General features: G+C 41.3%; 1 protein-coding gene across 11 annotated transcripts in view; it reads right to left on the bottom strand.

The window, feature by feature from the left end:
* NFIB (nuclear factor I B) overlaps positions 1-18472 on the bottom strand; it is a 455016-nt gene that overhangs the window by 65719 nt on the left and 370825 nt on the right. For all 11 annotated transcript variants that reach the window (XM_075595945.1, XM_075596019.1, XM_075595955.1 and 8 more), the window contains 2 exons: positions 13791-13922; positions 8443-8621 (listed from right to left, as the gene is read on the bottom strand). In XM_075595945.1, coding sequence (XP_075452060.1) covers positions 8443-8621; positions 13791-13922 — 311 coding nt within the window. The remainder of the gene's footprint in view (positions 1-8442; positions 8622-13790; positions 13923-18472) is intronic.

Here is an 18472-nt window from a genome sequence, read left to right as displayed (position 1 = left end):
GAGACAGAGAATGGGGAGAAACACAGAATGGGGAGAGAGACACAGACACACAGAATGGGAACAGAGACAGACACAGAGAATGGGGAGAGGCAGACACACTGAAGGGAGAGAGAGACACAGACACACAGAATAGGGAGAGAGACACAGTGAATGGGTAGAGAGACAGACACAGAGCACGGGGAGGGAGACAGACACAGAGAATGGGCAAGGGACAGACACAGAGAATGGGGAGAGAGACAGACACAGAGAATGGGGAGAGACACAGACACACAGAATGGGAGAGAGAGACAGAGACACAGAGAATAAGTAGAGAGACACAAACACAGAGAATGGGAGAGGGACAGACACAGAGAATGGGAGAGGGACAGACACAGAGAATGGGGAGAGAGACAGACACACAGAATGGGGAGAGAGACAGACACACAGAATGGGGAGAAACACAGACACACAGAATTTAGAGAGTGACAGACAGAGAATGGAGAGGGAGTGATTCAGACACAGAATGGGGGGAGAGAGACAGACAGAGAATGGGGATAGAGACATAGACAGAGAATGGGGAGTGAGACAGACAGAGAATGGGAGCGAGATAGAGAGAATGGGGAGTGAGACAGACGCAGAGAATGGGGAAAGAAAGAGACAGACACAGAGAATGGGGAAAGAGAGAGACAGACGCAGAGAATGGAGAAAGAGAGAGATAGACGCAGAGAATGGGGAAAGAGAGAAACAGACGCAAAGAATGGGGAAAGAGACAGATGCAGAGAATGGGGAGACAGACGCACAGAATGGGGAGAGAGAGTCACAGACACACAGAATGGGGGGAGAGAAAGACACAGAGAGAGGAGAGAGAGAGACAGTATCGGATGAGCGGTGAGAGAATTGAGGGAGGGGGGAGAGAGAATGGAGGGTTTGGGGGAGGGAGACATTGGAGGGAAGTGGGGAGAAGTAGAATGGAGGGAAATGGGGAGAGGAAGAATGGAGGGAAGTGGGGAGGGAGAATGGAGGGAAGGAGGAGAAAGAATGGAGGGATGGGGGAGAGAATGGCGGAATGGGGTGAAGACAGTGCATGCGTGTGTGTAGGGGGGGACAGAGAGGGGCGGGGAGACAGAAAGGGGAGGGGCGCAATTGGTGATGTAATTTGTATTATAAATATTTTTTTAATGTGTCCCGATTTTTAGTTTTTTAAATCTGGTCACCCTAGGAATAGCGCCGGTTAGGGGAGCTGGCAGATCACACTGCTATCTGGGACTGTACCGCGGCTTGCTACAGAGCTCAAACAGCATACCCATGGATCCCAGACGGAGAAAGAAGTGGGAGGGGCTTCGGCCGTGTCCTGCGTGTGACGTCACACGTCCTACGCAAGGACACTGGATACCTCTATGCGTGTCGTGGGAATTACACTTCGTAAGGGGGTGTATCCACAAGGTTCCAAGGCTGTCCCTTATATATGTGCAAATATCTTCCCATTTGCCAAACCTTCCTATAATTAGCAGCAAATCATCACACATGCTTACAGTTACAATTATCACATTAACCCACAAATAGACACATTTAACATAAATCCATAAACAAAACACAAATGGTATACTTAATCCTCCACTATACGTATAAATACATAAAATATCTGGTCATTAAAATTGATACTATATAAATAAATAAGTATATACTCCCACTCTAAGGGCCTCATTCAGAAAGCCTCGATAAGACCCTTATCGAGCACTTATCGACCAAAATGGCTACTCGTATTCAGTAAGGCTCGATAAGTGCTCGATAACGGCCTGTATCGACGCAAAATCTTATGATCAAAAGAAAATCGCCAATTGAGCGGCGATCAGCCGCTTATCGACCATTTTCGGAAGGATCATAAACTTGCGTGATTCTAGTACCCGCGAGTTGGCTGTCGTCGCCTATCGCAGCCCTAAAAGGCGATCTTCTCCCCAAATCTAATTCACCTCAAAATTAAGGTAAATTGGTGGGGAGATGGGTCGATGAGCTGCGATATGTCGGGAAAAAATCGGGCCCTTTTCCTGCATCGGATTGATGCCGGGGGTCTCCGGAGCTGATACCCATTAATACCAGCACCCGAGCCCCCCGGCATGCATCCGAGGCAGGAAAAATGCATTTACAGCAACTTCATTACCTTAGTGGCTAACCGCTAAGGCAATGAAGGGGTTAAACACCCATGCCAGGCTTACTGTGGCTAGCGAGGCTGGGTGAAGGGGGAATTTGGCCCTTAGTGGCTGTTTAGGCCTTGCGGGGGGGCTTAACCACTTCATTACTTTAGCGGTTCATACCGCTACGGTAATAAAGGGGTTAAACCAACCGCTACCCACCCGCAAGGTCTAGACACCCATCTTTAGGGCTAATACCCCCTTCACCCATCCGTGAGGCTAGCGGGGCTGGGTGAAGGGGGAATTTGGCCCTTAGTGGCTGTTTAGGCCTTGCGGGGGGGCTTAACCCCTTCATTACTTTAGCGGGTCATACCGCTACGGTAATAAAGGGGTTAAACCAACCGCTACCCACCCGCAAGGTCTAGACACCCATCTTTAGGGCTAATACCCCCTTCACCCATCCGTGAGGCCTAAGCACCCACCCTTGACTGACTATACCCACCCTGTACCCATTGAGTAGTATAGTGGTACATCATACCCATATAATAATATGGGCATGATAAGCCTCTACAGCACTCAATGGGCTCCCTTATTACAATACTGTACATTAATGCACAAGACACACAATAATAAAACATAACTAAACTCCAAAAAAACACACTTCACTAAATAAAAACAGTAGCCAGCTAATCCAAATCAATACAAGCAATAACAACATCAACAATGAATTAATTAAACCATTAACCAATCAAAACAATTAATTCCTAAACAAGTCAAAATGAATAGTAACACTAACCAATCAAACCAATTAATTACTACAACATTAATGAATTTAAACATTAAAATACAAAGAAATAAATTCAAACAATATCTGAACTAACCATAAAACGCATTAGCTAACATAATACAACATTAACTACAAACGAACACCAATCGCAAACATTTTATTAGCATTAAGCAGGAAAAAAACAAACAATCACATCCACATAAGAAACTGAAATTACAAAAACCAACAGCAATACCAAGCCAGAAATGCCCCCCAAATATTGTCATAATAATGTATTAATCTGTACCCTAAAGTGGTACAGATTAATATATTATCAGTCAATGTGCCTCCCCCAAAAATTCAAAAAACACATCCAATGAAAAAACCTGTAAAAAGAGACATTGGAGTTGGAGTTTTGTGCTATGTTTAATACATAAGTTTTGACTTTAACCCTCTGAGTGCTGTCGCCTCCTTGCCACTTCTGGTAATGTATACCTCTATTTGATTTTACGGGACATGCACCAGGTAACCATTTACATCTATATAGGAGTGCCAGTGATTTTCTATCATATATATAAAATATTCCATTAGTCACCAACACTTAACCCATTGAACATATCATCGCCCCTGCTATACTTTGGCCTTCATGGGACTGCATTTTTACGATACTCATATCACAAATGATGGACAATTCCTTCCCATGATGTCATGCACAATCATAGTGATCTAGAATTACTGCAAAGTCTCCAAGCTTGCAAAATAAGGGTATAAGATGAAACCTACTCCTCATATATTCAGTGCCTCAATGAAAGACATCAAATTAATCAATGTATTCCATACACCCCTGATTATGCCCAAGGATACAACATTTTCAAGGTGGCTATAAATTTCATTAAAATTCATGAGACGTGAAAACCGGTAGTCTCCTGTGTAATCTTAAATCAATGTCTTTACTTTTTAGCTGTTATAAATCTCTTCTTTTTTTTTTTAAGTCCAAAACGCTATTTATACTGCATTGCATATATAATTGTTTCTATAGTACGCTTAGGCCCAGATCTACAAAAGGGTGCTAAGCTTTAGCACGCCTCAGCTCCCATTCATATGAATGGAAGTAAAGATGTGCTCACACTTTGCACCCTTTTGTGAATCTGGGCCATAAAATGACATTGAAAAAAAGTTGCAACTATATTTAAGCTGAAAGAATAGAACGAAACCCCTTTTGATAAAAAAAATCTCACTTTTCTTAAAAAAAAAAAACAAAAGGTACGAGTAGTCAAAATGGGAAGACTGAAACATAGAAACTATGCTTTGTAAACCAGTCCAATATATAATGAATGGCAGAATGAAGCATTACAAAGCAGAAAACATGCACTTTTGCACTAGCCACTAGAAGATAAAACTTTACTATTGTATATCATTACTAAGAAATAGTCCTGTTTTGCAGATAATCATGTTATTGGACTTCATCAGCCTCAAGAAGTGACTTTTTGCCATATGGAAAGCTAGTGCCTGGTATTATCAATAACATTTTCTTTTTGTGTGTTGGTTCAATAAAAGTTATTGCAATGAGTAATGTCATAAAGAAACAGCAATCAACAATCGTATCAGCATTTTCAGCAATAAATCCACCAGACGCTGGGAATCTATACAGTATAAATTTAGGCATGTACACCCGGTTCAAGAGATGAAAGGTTTCATTAGTGATGTGATAAGGGGTGAGACAGGAAGTTGTTCCTGTTCCTGCTGCGAAAACCAGTCACACTGCTCCTTTTTATACTCCCTTGATACTTGCAGGCCTATCCTTTTTGTCTCTCATAACTAATTGATATACTTATTCCAGCCCTTATACAATATGGGGGGCTCTTTGCCAAGTAAAACACCAAACTCTGTGTGTCTGAGAGCAAATGCATTGAAAGGAACCCCAAACCTCTCTAATAGCGAGTCTGAGATCAAGTGCATTGTAAGGAATCCCAACCCTCTCTAATAGCGTGTCTGAGTTCAGATACATTGTACATTCTTCTGTATTTGGTACAGTTTTCAAATTACAGGAGACCTTTTAAGGATGCCCTGAGAACCCAAGGGTTCCTAGCAACCCCTGTTAAAAAACACTGTTCTATAGATTCAACATACAGCATTAAAGTTATTTTAACCTATGTTCATCAACTTTCTATTTAGGGAGTGATTATAGCAGGAATCGCCTTGTGCACTTACATAATAAGGGGTTAGACCATTTGCTGAGTAATGAATGGTCACTTGATTAACAAGTTTCATCCATGCACATACTACATTCCATAGTGCTCACTGACTTACTGTAGGAAGTCCTCCTGAAATATGCACACAATACACGTGTATAAACACAAAAGACATTCACAATGAATTCACATGATGTCATACACAACCATCCAATATTATTCCAAGTTTAACATTGATCTCTAAGCGCTAAAGTAATATGACAGGTAGCCCTTCTAAATCTAATGCCACCCTAATAGAGGAACATTCAATGCCTTTTACTGAGAATAGCTTTGATTAAGACAGCCACACTTCCATGGTGGTGATCAAGCTGAGCAAAAATGTGGCAACTTAATATTTTTGCATCATGATTATTTCAATGCTATTACATACATAAGACCTGCTAATTATGCTGTGGGATTTTACATTTGTTAATACAACACCTATTGTCTACATAGGAATACAAATATTCTAAAAGAAGATACAGACATAGTGAATATTTTTAATTCTATCAGAAAATAGACATTATTAAAAATCAAAAGCATGGAAGTATGACACATTCAACTCAGCTTTAAAAAAAATATTAAATAATAACAAAAAAGTCTACACTTCTGCTATATGACACCCTACAAAATGTCCATGCTGGGCACACATTGCATAATAACTGGTGGTGAAGTCACGTTTTTGAAAATAATTAATTAATGTGTGTACAAATATTCGCCAAATCCATCGAATTCTTCCCACACGGATCAATGTTTAAAGTAAGTTTAATTTGACGTCGCTGGCCATAACAATGATATACAAACTAAAATAAAGTCCTGTGTGTGCAGTTTCCAGCTGAGTCTCATGCTACTTGGAAGTAAGAAGGATTTCTAATCCACAAAGCCTGCAACTGGCAATCAAAATTGTATTTGACATGGTCACCTCATTCTCCATGGAAAGCCTCAAGTTCAGCTTAACTATTTTCAATTCCAGCAGCCAACTTAACGGGACATTTTATGTACCAAGTTTACGTAGCAGATCTAGTCAGTCAATAAAAGTCAAAGGGAGCAGGGTCAAGGTGACATTACCACGTACTTATCCTCTATTAGAGAAGAGGCTCTGTAAATTGCACTATAGTTGTGCAATCAAAACACAAGAACTGGAAAAATTGTAGGCCTGCCAAGGACTGATGCCAGAGACTTGTAGGTGGCCCAAGTGCCACCTACAAGTGGTAGTCATACTAAGAGAAGGCAAGATCGCTGTGGAATAACCTCAGGGACAGTATTTCCAACATATTTGTAATGTAATTGAGTGTGTTTAATCTTAATACTGATCTTTAGTTTTATTTTCTCACCCTCTTTGGTAAATTAGCTACTCAAATGTAAATTGTAGGAATAGATTATATGTGAAGGATTCTTGACAATGGGGCTATATATTTCCTGGCTGCCAAACGTATGCTATTATTGCAATTAACAGCAATATATTTAAACATAAAAAAGCCACATTGATTTTCCTCTGGGCTTCCTTCCTTACTAAATCTGGTGCTGGCAGAAATGTTGTTAGGCACAAAGTTTGTGCTCATATGCGCTAAATACTCAAGACTAAATTTCAATAATCAAACCGTAGTTGAAGGAGTGGCTCAGTGTGTAAAGGCAACGTCTGCAAACAACAACACTGGCTGTGTAGCAGTACCGCTCACAGTATTGTGGTGCGAGTCCCATTCGGAGTAAAATGCTCCATGAAATAACGTTATGTTAGTTACATAGTATGTTTTAATGCAAAATATCCAAAGAGTGGAAAATGCAGCTGTGCGCTTGTATTTATTTGTATTATACAATGTAGTCTCTGACTGAGAGCTAAGGGGTAGAGATCATTGGAAGCATCAAGGGTTCTTCCAGCTGTTGACAGTTCCACATAACATTGTTGACTTATTTAATGAAAAAGGAGGAATGACTGTTCTGCACATTTAATTTGATCTCATAATAACATTAATTTCTTTAAGATAATCAGCGAACTTGCTGGATACACTCGATTTATATGTAGACTATCCCAACTCCTTGGCGCAGGAGCAGCAGTGCCCTGTTTATCCTATCCCTGTTATGCTTATTTGTGGTTCTTTAACAGCTGTCCAAAACCTGGGACCGAAATCAAATGCTATGGAAGAATCCTGCCACGTCTGTGACTCTCGGGAGTGTTTTAAAGACTAAAGAGTACTACTTTTTAATACACAATTTCCCACAACAGACTGTTCATTTATGATTGGATTTATTTTAAAAAAAAAATAAAAATAAATAAAAAACTGTGCAGTTTAAACAGGAGATTGACCAGGAGGATCCAGCAATCACTGTGACTTTTTGAACACCCCCAGGAGAAGTCTAATCTGATGCTGAAGTATAAACTTCATTCTTTCCTAAGTTTTATCTCAGCAGTGCTTCAAAGTGACCACTTAAGTGTTTCTCTTTGGCTGCCTGGTGTGTTGCATGGATATATCCCATTAGTCTTCTGATGTGTTCTCTACCTAAGTGAAAATATGTTGCATTGTACAGTGCGTATTTCCAAAGTGTAATAACGGTCTGTCATTCTTAGCTGTTGTGTGATAGAAACTACGCAGTGATACCTTCTTCTTTATGAAAATGAATTCTGCCGAAGCTCAGAGAAAGATGTCAGATTCTGCAGCTTATTTTATACTACACTGGCCCAGAAAATATTCCAAGGTTTGCGGGAAGAAGTAGGCTGCAGACTCTCCCGCGATGAACCTCGAAAGAGGCTGCTTTATGCAGCGTGTACTACCACGGGTTTAAAAACGCCCGCCCAATAAAAAAAATATATTCTGGCCAGATTATCCAGACACAACCGAATCCAAAGACTAAACTGGAAACATGTCCAATTATTTTCCTTGGTATAGTCTAAACATATGAAAACAAATAAAGTCTAAGGGGAAAACTTTCATTTCATCACCGTTTTCCTTCCAAAATAGAGAAATAAACCGTTTGGTTAGCTATAGAGCAAGGAAAGGCTGGTTTCATGGGACAGAAAGCAGTCTGGAGGACACTAGATGCAGATTGCAACCCTTGAAACCATTGCAATTTCTGATATAGACTATGCAGATTGGTTTTTTTTTGTTTGTTTTTTAATGCATTGCTATTTGTCAGAGCTTTCCAGAAACATGAAAGAGATGTTAGATTAAACTGTTCATAGCATTTTCATGGAAACTATGGAGTGGAGTTTTCTGACTCTACCATCCAGGACAACAGCTTCCCTCATATACACCCTTCCTATAATGCTGTGCTCTCCACCAGATCAGTATCATTCAAAAATAATAATAATAATAATAAATTAAAGTGGCTTGTTTATTACCTGGCTTGTTTGCGGGCTGGACGGGTCGTAAGAAGGAACGTAGTTCTTCAGAGTATCCTGAGGGTTCAGGTGTGGAGGATATCTGATCGTCGGATGAGAGAAGTAGGAAGATGGGGCTGGAGGAAGAATAGCTTGTGCTGAAAATGGCAATGGGGAGGGTGAACTCCTGGTTGAGATGACTGCAGGCATAAAAGAAAAATGGTATGAGGCAATCAGTTTATTTTACTGCCTACCTGGCCCCTAAAGACATTTTCCCCACAAAGTTGTCATTGAGCCTCACAAACTTTTTTTTCTTGTATTTGCAACTCAAACTGAGTCCAAATACCAGACATCCCTTGAGAACGAACAGCCAAACTTTCCCAGATCAGCCTGCACAAGGTCTTGTTTAGTTTTCAGGAATTACACCATCATCGGATTTAATATTGCTTGAAATGAAAGCATTATTCCCAGAATTAAAACATATTTCACTGGTTAAGCATTTTTCTCCAGAGCCTTTAAAGATAACAAGCCCCACATTTTTAGATCCTCAACATTGTACTGGGAAATTAGTCATCATCAGCTATTAATGATTTTTGGATGCAATGGGCCACTACATACCTGTGTTTAAAAGGTCCTGAAAGGACATACAGAGAGAATAATGACATATACAATACTATTTGCTTGTATACTAGGCCATCCACTGTGCAAGTGCATAGGGAAAGTTATGATTTTAGGTTAAACTGTGAAATGGGTGAACTCTCTATTCCCACCTTCTCTGAAATTATTTTACAGCATACTGACTGCTAGGAATTTCTTAATGCTTATAAAAGAAGGATGCACACATTAAATGTCCCCCTCATAAATCCCTCCACGCAACGACAGAGATTGCGACACCTAATTATAGAAAACAGTCACAACAGATAGTGTTTTATAAAACAAAACAGACTACACACTTATCAACAAAAAAACAGTCTGTCTATTGTCGCAGTACAGTTAAGGGAAATAATTTATGCTGTATCAATATTTTTTTTTTTTAATTAATTTGGTTAGAGTATATTTTGCAGAGAAAAACAGTATTGGTCGCCAGATTGTGTTTTATGTTAAAAGAAAATCAATATAGGAAAAAATGGGGGGGAAAAATCTTCTAATAATCATAGGAAACATTTGGCCCTTCTTGTTTAAAGCATATAAGTTGATTTGTTTTGTCTGATAAAAAATAATTTCCATATCTCAGCTTCATTAAAGTTTCAGATATAGTCTTTGTGGTGATGGCTTCATCTAAAGGGATGATGGTTATATCAGACTGTCAGTCAGCAGCAGGCTTAGCATCTGTGATACTAGCTTGGAAATAAGAGCCCACAAACTGAACTAGCGCTGTGAAATGGAGCCAACATCTTCCAAAGTGGTCAGTACAGCTCCCGTTCATCTCTGTGCGGAAGGCGCCCTTTTCCGCCCCGTACATTTTTGCACAGAAAGACATCCCGCTGTAATAATGAAACAGTTCTCGCATGTCAAAACCGTGCAACACAATAGCATTTTAGGTCTCCATTTGGTTTTCCGGCTGTGCAAAACCATGCATTGTGCAATTTTTTATGCAAATTAAGACATCTCGCAAATTAAGGTTATCCAAGAAGCTACAAAGTTGCATTTCACCCGGAAATGCTAAGCCAGACAAGGACAAGGAGTGGCTCAGTGAGTAAAGACACTGACTGACACTGAAATTGCTGCAGGGGAGCCTGGATCAATTCCTGGTATCAGCTCCTTGTGACCTTGGGCAAGTCACTTTATCTCCCTGTGCCTCAGGCACCAAAAACATAGATTGTAAGCTCTGCGGGGCAGGGACCTGTGTCTGCAAAATGTCTCTGTAAAGCACTGCGTACAATTAGCAGCGCTATACAAGAACATGATATTATTAGTATTATCTCGCCTACCCCAGGCCCTGGAGATTGTGGAATTTACTGAGGTGAGGGAGGGGGAGAATAAAGAGATGATAAAGAGATGAACTAGTGGTCTGCCATTACATAAATAATCTGACACTTTGTTGACTGAGGTGCAATGAGAGCATGGTTCTTCAATTCTTCCACTGCAGGACCCAATCTGTACCCTTTTGCCCAGTTGGACAGAATGAAGAATCCAGCCCAGATCTTTGCAGTCAAGGAGAATGATTATTTTAAGACTTATTACAAAAAATATTTTCCATCTTCCAAATGTACTTTCACATTTCAATTTCCTCAAATTTGACTCCATAGATGAAAAAGTGGTTGATCCATGGAGAATATTTCCTCACCCAATTAATCAAATGCTGCTACTTATGTTTTTAACAAACCTTGATTATTGTTACAAGTTATTCCTAAGGGGACCCCTCTTCCCCTCCTCCCCCCCCCCAAAAGTTGAAAACCCACATGTGTATCTCAGCACTAATGTAGTTAGGTGGCAAATATATTACTATTCCCTTCAGAGTGACCTGTGCTGAGTTGCCTGTCTGTCCAGGCATGTGCTGAAATGGGAATTGGTTCGGGAATTTGCAAGAGAGGTGAGCACTGGATATATTCCATTTGTTTTCCATGTGCATATGTACCTGCATATCGGTGCCGGGTTGCATGTTGGATTCTCACGCATGTGCAGGGAGTCCTTGCGCATGCGCAGTAACAGAGTTGCGGCGGCCATCTTGCCCACGGCTCCGCAAGGGACATGTCCCAGGAACTTTAGGAGCCTGCAGAGAAGAGGCAGTTTGGCACGAAGAAAGCTGCGCGCTCAGTCGGAGCAGGGACACCAACGGGGAAGGTAGTGTCCGGGTGCCAGTGGCTCCCAGACTAGGCAAGATCTGCCCCGAAGGCCCCAGCCCCCCTAGCTTGTGCATCATAGGGAAGGCCCCTAGATAGGGACGCTTCCATAGTGTGGAAATAGTTAGAGTGTTGTGGCACCGTCAGACAGACGCCACACGGTGAGCTGCGTGCACTCTGCGGTCTGGGATCAGACCACAGGCACCCATAGACATTAAGGGAGACACTCCAGCTGGAGCTCCCTCAAGAGTCAGACGGCTCCGTTAAGGAGATTCGGCTGACCCCGCGTCGTGGGCTCACGTTGCGGGTCCTGTTGAGTCTAGATCTTCAGTGTATCCTGGTCTGGGCTGAGACCAGGAGAGGTACCACGTGCACCAACAATATCACATAGGGGTAGCGCTACTCCACACACACTTTGGGTGGGCTTCGCTTTGTGGACACCAGGGTGGTCAGGTGCCATGGGCACCCTCAGTACGTTGGGGGAATCCCACCAGGGTGTGGACATTGGGGTGGACTCTGTGTTGGGCGTATATCGTGTGGGCACTGTGTTGTGGTACTGGGTATTGTTACTATTATTATTTGTGTGTGTGTTAGTAAACTGTTATACTATACCGGTGTGTTCGTATGTCTCACTACTGTATTGGTTCCTGTGAGGGGTTATCCTGCAGAGCTAGGATCCCTCCCAGGTGGAGGCGCTGTACCGAGGAGAACGAGAGTTCACCCCAGGCTCCCAGTGGCAGAAGCTTAGGCCTTCTGTGAGCCACAGGTAAAGGCAGCACACGTAGTTCCCATTGTCATGGGGAAAGGGGGCTACATCTGTTATAAAATGAAATTGATTAGGTTCTCAGACAGGAGCCAAATTATGTATTTGAATCAATCTGGAAATTAGATAATGGTCCTCTGACAATATGTTAACTCTTTAGTTAGGACTGGCTGACCATTCATATGCAAGTCAGGAAAGGATCTTTTTATCTCATTGTTCATAGGCTGCTACTAAGCGTTTGTTTCCTTTCTCTACATTCACATAGTAATGCAGGATAGGAGCTGAGTGCTATCATTATTGCTCTGTTTGTGCTGTTTAGCCATTTCGCACTGCAATATGTTACATGTCCAGCCCAGAAAAAAATACATTGACACTATTTTTTCTTTAGGGTGGCTTTAAAGCCGTAAAAATAAGCAGGTTTTTTTCTTCTTTCACAAAGAATTAATTGTTTACGTGGAGTGTATTTATATATAGCAGGCTATGTAATGGAGAGATATAGCGTTTGGTTTCATATCTCATGAGCAAGGAAGAGACAAAAGTTCTTATAAACAGCTGTAAAAAACAGAAAATACAAAACCACAGGATTCATTGGAGTTCTCAGAGTCCTGCAATTCAGATTAAACGTAAACATCACAAAACCTACAGTATACAATCACATATGTTATAAACCTTTTGTATCTATTTTCCTGCAACCCATGCAAATGATAATTTAAAGTAACAGTTTAGTTCAATTAGATGCCTCCTCCTGTGATTCCATAGCAAGCCATGTCATACAATGAAAAGCACTTGAGTTGCTGATATCTGCTTAATCTTTTTCTTCTAGGCCACTGTTTCTCAAGCCTCTCCTCACTGACCATCTCCCACGTTAGGTTTTAGGGGATAACCTCTGCATCTGTACACAGGTGAATGCCCTTAACTTGTATACAGGAATATGATATTGGTTGGCCAAAAAATCCAGCCAGGATCAGGAGCCTGAGGAGAGGTTTGACAACCAGTGTTCTGGTTGTGCAATCTTCTGTATGATATCAATTAGTGCATCCTGGCTGATCTCATAAAATATGAAATACAAAGCTCAGCGCATTGTTTTTTGTTTTCTTTATGTGATGTCATCAATTACCAGGATCCTCTTTGTCTAATGACATCAGTTTATTGTTTTGCCACTGAGAAAAAAACTGGAGAAAATGAAGTTAAATAAGCTGAACATATTCTGCAGATCGTCAACCTCCTTAAATAGAAACACATGCGTGACTTCATTTGAACTTCTTTACCTGGAAAGAACTTTGGATGAAGTTACTTTATTCTTTCATGACTTCAGAATTTACTCCATAATGATAACATGAGGCTATATATGTAACACATTTGAAGTATATGTTAGGGAAATTAAATTCTTCACCACTTCATTGTAATGTAATTAAACTGGGGATCAAAAGAGACCTTAAGGTTTACAAGTTAGGGAAATGAAGGTGGGCCAATAAATCCTTATCTGCTGTCATCTCCATCTGCCAAGTACAAAAAAAACCCCACAAATTAAAAATGATGAAAATTGATTAGATTTAGTGAAAGCAAAACTCCTCGTTAATAGAAAATTGGCCTTCGGTGTTCTATTGCTATATTACATACTGTTGATAAATCAGGTTTTTTTTTTTTTTTTTTTTAAGTATTACATAGGATTTGTTTCTTATTAACACCCATCTGACAACACACAATTGACCTCCCCATCTTGGTTCCTCACAAGATTCATTGGTTATCCCCCCCTGTGTGGTATGAGCTGACCCTTTCTCTGCTTCTCAGTGTGTGAGGAGGAAGATTTCCGTTGCCCTTACCACTATGTCCTACTCCTGGGATTCCCGGATGGTGATGCTGGGGAAAAGAGCTCAGTCTCGGTGAAGAATCCTGTGGAGATGTTGGGCTAAATAATGGCTTTTCCGGCTTCTTCATTGTGGGGGAGGACATATCTGTAAAAGTAAGACAGTAAAGCATCATTGTCTGCACAGGTGCAGGGAGCGGATACAACATTACTATTTTTTGTATGTATGTATAGCTCCATCAGTGCCTGGTTATATGTGTTTACAGGTACAATGTTTATGAGTGTTGACAAGGCATGATAAATCATTGATCTTACGATCTTGTGTTATTTGTTGCTCAAGGATGTATGTATGTATGTCTTTATTTATAAAGTGCCATTAATGTACATAGCGCTTCACAGCAGTAATACACGTGACAATCATATAGCTAACAAATAATATAAATAACACATAAAGGGAATAAGTGCTTCAGACATTAAAGTAATATTTTGGAAAAGGAGTGCCTGCTCCGAAGAGCTTACAATCTAATTGATTGATAGGAAGGACATACAGAGACAGTAGGAGGGGAACCATGGTCAAAAGGAATTGTCACAGGCTCTTGAGCCGCATGCAATCTGTACTGTTACATGTGCATAGCTCCAGATATTCACCGCTATGTGCCCCACTTTGTTTGGTTATTAGACTTCATTGTGACGGGCAGACGAACGAGCACAAATGATCTGCCTGTAGATGGGGACTTTAATAACAGTTTGCTTGTCTTCAGCCTATTAAACCAAAATCACATTCCTTTCATACCAAACAGGCATATCATTGGAGAAATTCATTTATTCATTGGTTCCCAGATGCTCTGCATTGCGCTACATCAGCTAGTCAGATGCTACTGGCTTTTTTTTTTACTATATGAATCAAGCACCCCAATAATCCCACTTTCTCAAAAAAGTTCTATTAATGACTGTCTATTCTTATAATAATTAGTACAAAGTATGACTTTTTTAGTTTTCTCATTTTAAAAAATTCAATAAATTTATATGGACAAACAGAAATATTTTCTTCGTGCTTTCTTCTGCTCTCTTGCCTGCTAGCATGTGCCACGATAGTGTAGTCCCAGCAGCAGCGTCAGGACATATTTTCAGCCATGATAGGCCCTTACTCTATATCCCGAGTGGCCAACTCCAGTCCTTAGCGGCCACCAACAGGTGGCTCAATCAGTCTCTGCTTCAGTACAGGTGGCTTCGACTGAGCCTCTGATTGGCCCACCTGTGCTGAAGCTGGGATATCCTGAAAACCTGCCCTGTTTGTGGCCCTTGAGGACTGGAGTTGGCCACCCCAGTTCTATATGTTGTGAAGTCGCAATGTCTGTGCTGGATAAGGTTTCAGTCTCATTCCTTTGATTCTCTAGCATATGGAAGACAGCATATTGAACAGGGGCCAGCCACACTGTCAAAGAAGACCTCTACCCTGTTGAGCTTACTGTACAGAAACATTACTACGGCAGTTACGTAGTTACATGGTAGATGAGGCTGAAAAAAAGACATACTGCATGTCCATCAAGTTCCCCTATGGTAAAAATGTAGACGACATACAAAGGCAGTGATTTTGAAGACCATCTGAACTATAAAGAGTCAAAGTATTCTTAACTAGTGTGGATGAACTCCATTAAAAAAGGTATGACAGAATCCTGCTTTGAAGCTCAGTGATAAAAAAACAAACAAAAAACCCATACAACTCATGACAAAGATACACATAATGACATACACACACACAAACAGTATTGTTACAATGCACCCATAACGTACAAAGGAATAAGCCCACAGCTAAACATTTGTGCTATGGAGTCTTACAAGGGCACTGGGACATAATGAGCTCCTTTGTTTCCAGTGCAGTCTGAACAATCTACTGCATTCTCATCTGTTTTTACATTCTGCCAAATGGCCATCCAAATAGTTGCTTTTCATCAACTACCACATTTCTTGGAAAGGTTTTTGATTTCTTTATTTCAGGGCTATAAATTCTAACTCCCTCTAAATTCAGGTTTCGCAATAACCCCTTCAGTACTAGAGACACCTGACCTGTATTAAATGGTCAAACATCTGTACTCAGAAGAAACAGGACCATCAAAGCAGTAAATCCCATTATTATTTTGTCGTTTGCTTAAGTGCTATTGTATTCAACATACTGTACAGATAGCCTTTTCCAATATTGAAGGACAGATTTGGGGTTGCTGTATGATGGGCCAAAACCTGGATAAAGTGACAATTCCATGATCTTACCAAACCACTTTGTGTCTTGCATTTGTAATGTTTCATTTAGAAAGCACAGAACTATCTACCGCAGCGGTGCGCAATCTGTGGGGCGCGACCCCCAGGGGGGGCGCGAGACTGCCGACGGGGGGCGCGGGGTTTACAGAGGCCCCGCGCGCTTCCCGAAGGCACTTAAATTAAGTGCCGGGGGAGCTGCAGGGCCTCTGTAAACCATACTTACCCGTGGCTCCGGCGGCTTCCTCCCGGCGTCGCCATGGCAACGCGGCGTCAAAATGACGCTGCGAGGTCATGTGACGTCACGTTGCTATGGCAACGTGACGTCATTACGCCGGTGCGAGGGTAAGTTGGGGTTGGGGGGGGCGCGGGAGTGAGGGGACAGCCGTCAGGGGGGCGCAGGGAAAAAAGTTTGCGCCCCCCTGATCTACCGTATTAAAGAGGCAATCCAAGCCTGCAATGTTTTGCTAATTAAGATATATATATATATATATATATATATATATATATATATATATATATAATTGAAGCAGGGGGTATCCGGAGTGGAACCCCGTTAATTTCAGCTTTGGGGACCCCCTGTTCCGGAGAAACTTACCTCCAAATAAGGTGCCGGTAGCCGCTCTCCTCGTATACCAAGATTTACAATATGTCCGCTTTAAAAAATGCTCACGTCCTGCGGACCAATAAGAGGTCATCATCGGTGCAACTTCCTATTGGCCTATGTGACGCGGGAGCTTTCAACTTCAGAGCCCTGCTTGGTCAGCCGGAGAGGCTACCGGCACCCCCAGGGGGGTAAGTATCTCTGGAAGCAGGGGGTTCCCCGAGCTGAAATTAATGGGGTTCAGCTCCGGAGACCCCCTGCTTCAATTCTATATAGGTTATATAAAATCATGGCGGGCTTGGATTGCTCTTTCCAAACTGATTGCAAACTCACTCATTGGTGTGCCAAAAAATAAGCAGTGGTGCTAAGCCTAATTTTCTAAACTTGTTACACAATGGGATACGTTCTTTGAACTTTGTATAAAATATTTGTGTTATGTTTATGCTTTAGGGACAAATTGAGCCTGTTTATAAGCAGTAGTACTCTCAAACTTTTCCTCAGGCCCCTGAGCAAGATCAGGTTTCTGAGGCCAACACCCAACATTCTATTCACATGCAAACGATGTGCGCTGACTAGTCCTAAAACCTGGTGTGGCCGCTGGTCTCCATTGCACCTTCCCTAACGTATCATCAAACTTCCACTTCTGGATGACATGCAAATAGAGGCCATAAACATTGAAGTGAGATGTGTTGTGTTGGTATGCCATACACGTGTGACAAATTAAACTGATTCCGCGGAAACATTTGAACCTACACTCGTCTACAATAGTACAATTATGGATATATCTATGTATATTGCCTTAGAGATCCCTGCTGTTGTTTTCTACTGGTTCCAAAGCACATTTCTTACTCATCACAAACAAATCATAGCCCGACAGAGGCAAGGAGAAAGCATCCAAGAATACAGTATTTGGGCGTAGAATCACTCTTTGTGGTTTGCCTGTGGTGAAGCAGGCTGTGGATTTCCTCCCCGTGTTTTACAGACATTTTGGATAATATTTTCCTTCATACTGTATTCAGTCCAATATCAATACTGGAAATGGCTTGCTGTTCATTTTTGTGTGGCTACTGGGTCGTTCCAAACAACAGTAGCTATTGCATGTACAATGTTGCATTCAAAAGCAAATAATGAGTTGGGGTTTTTTTAGTAGAAGGAAGAAATATTACAGCAGACAAAACAATAGTACTGCACAGTTTTAGATTTCATTGGGCCAACTGTTTGCAACCGGCCATACAGTATACCGATAGTTCAAACTCCTGCACATATAAGACTAAATAATGTACATGGAAAATATGCATGTGTGACTGGAACACATAACTGCAATATTGCCCTGAGAAGAATATGTTACAGATGCCTTGATGTGGCCTCTTACAGCGGAATTACAGTGTAAAACTGTTTGCAATCACTGCACCTAACGTGACAATGGAGATCCCTAACGCCAAGAGTGATGATCCACTTTTCTCTGCGGCACCCCATACAGATATAATAAGGCACATTCTACAACAGAGAAGTGAGCATTGGCTAAAACAAATGAATCCATCTCACTGCTAGACACTTGCTATACCCCCACTCAATGGTATATGATGGGGTTCTCAAACTGTGGTCCCTGAAACCACACACAAAAGAATACATACCTGATCACTTCAGTTTACTGCTGCATTTTGTCCTCACTTTGGCAATGAATGACTATCTAGAATCTAGTGAACACAGCATGTATTGAACAGTCTATGATATTTATTGTTGTGCAGAGGTAGGATTTTGAATTTTTCCTAAAACATTATACAAACACAAATATAGAAAATAATATCTTACACTATTGCAGGGGTGGGCAACTCCAGCCC

The sequence above is a fragment of the Ascaphus truei genome, chromosome 1 (genome assembly GCF_040206685.1).
Source record: "Ascaphus truei isolate aAscTru1 chromosome 1, aAscTru1.hap1, whole genome shotgun sequence".
Lineage (NCBI taxonomy): Eukaryota > Metazoa > Chordata > Amphibia > Anura > Ascaphidae > Ascaphus > Ascaphus truei.
This window is presented reverse-complemented; position numbering and strand designations above follow the sequence as displayed.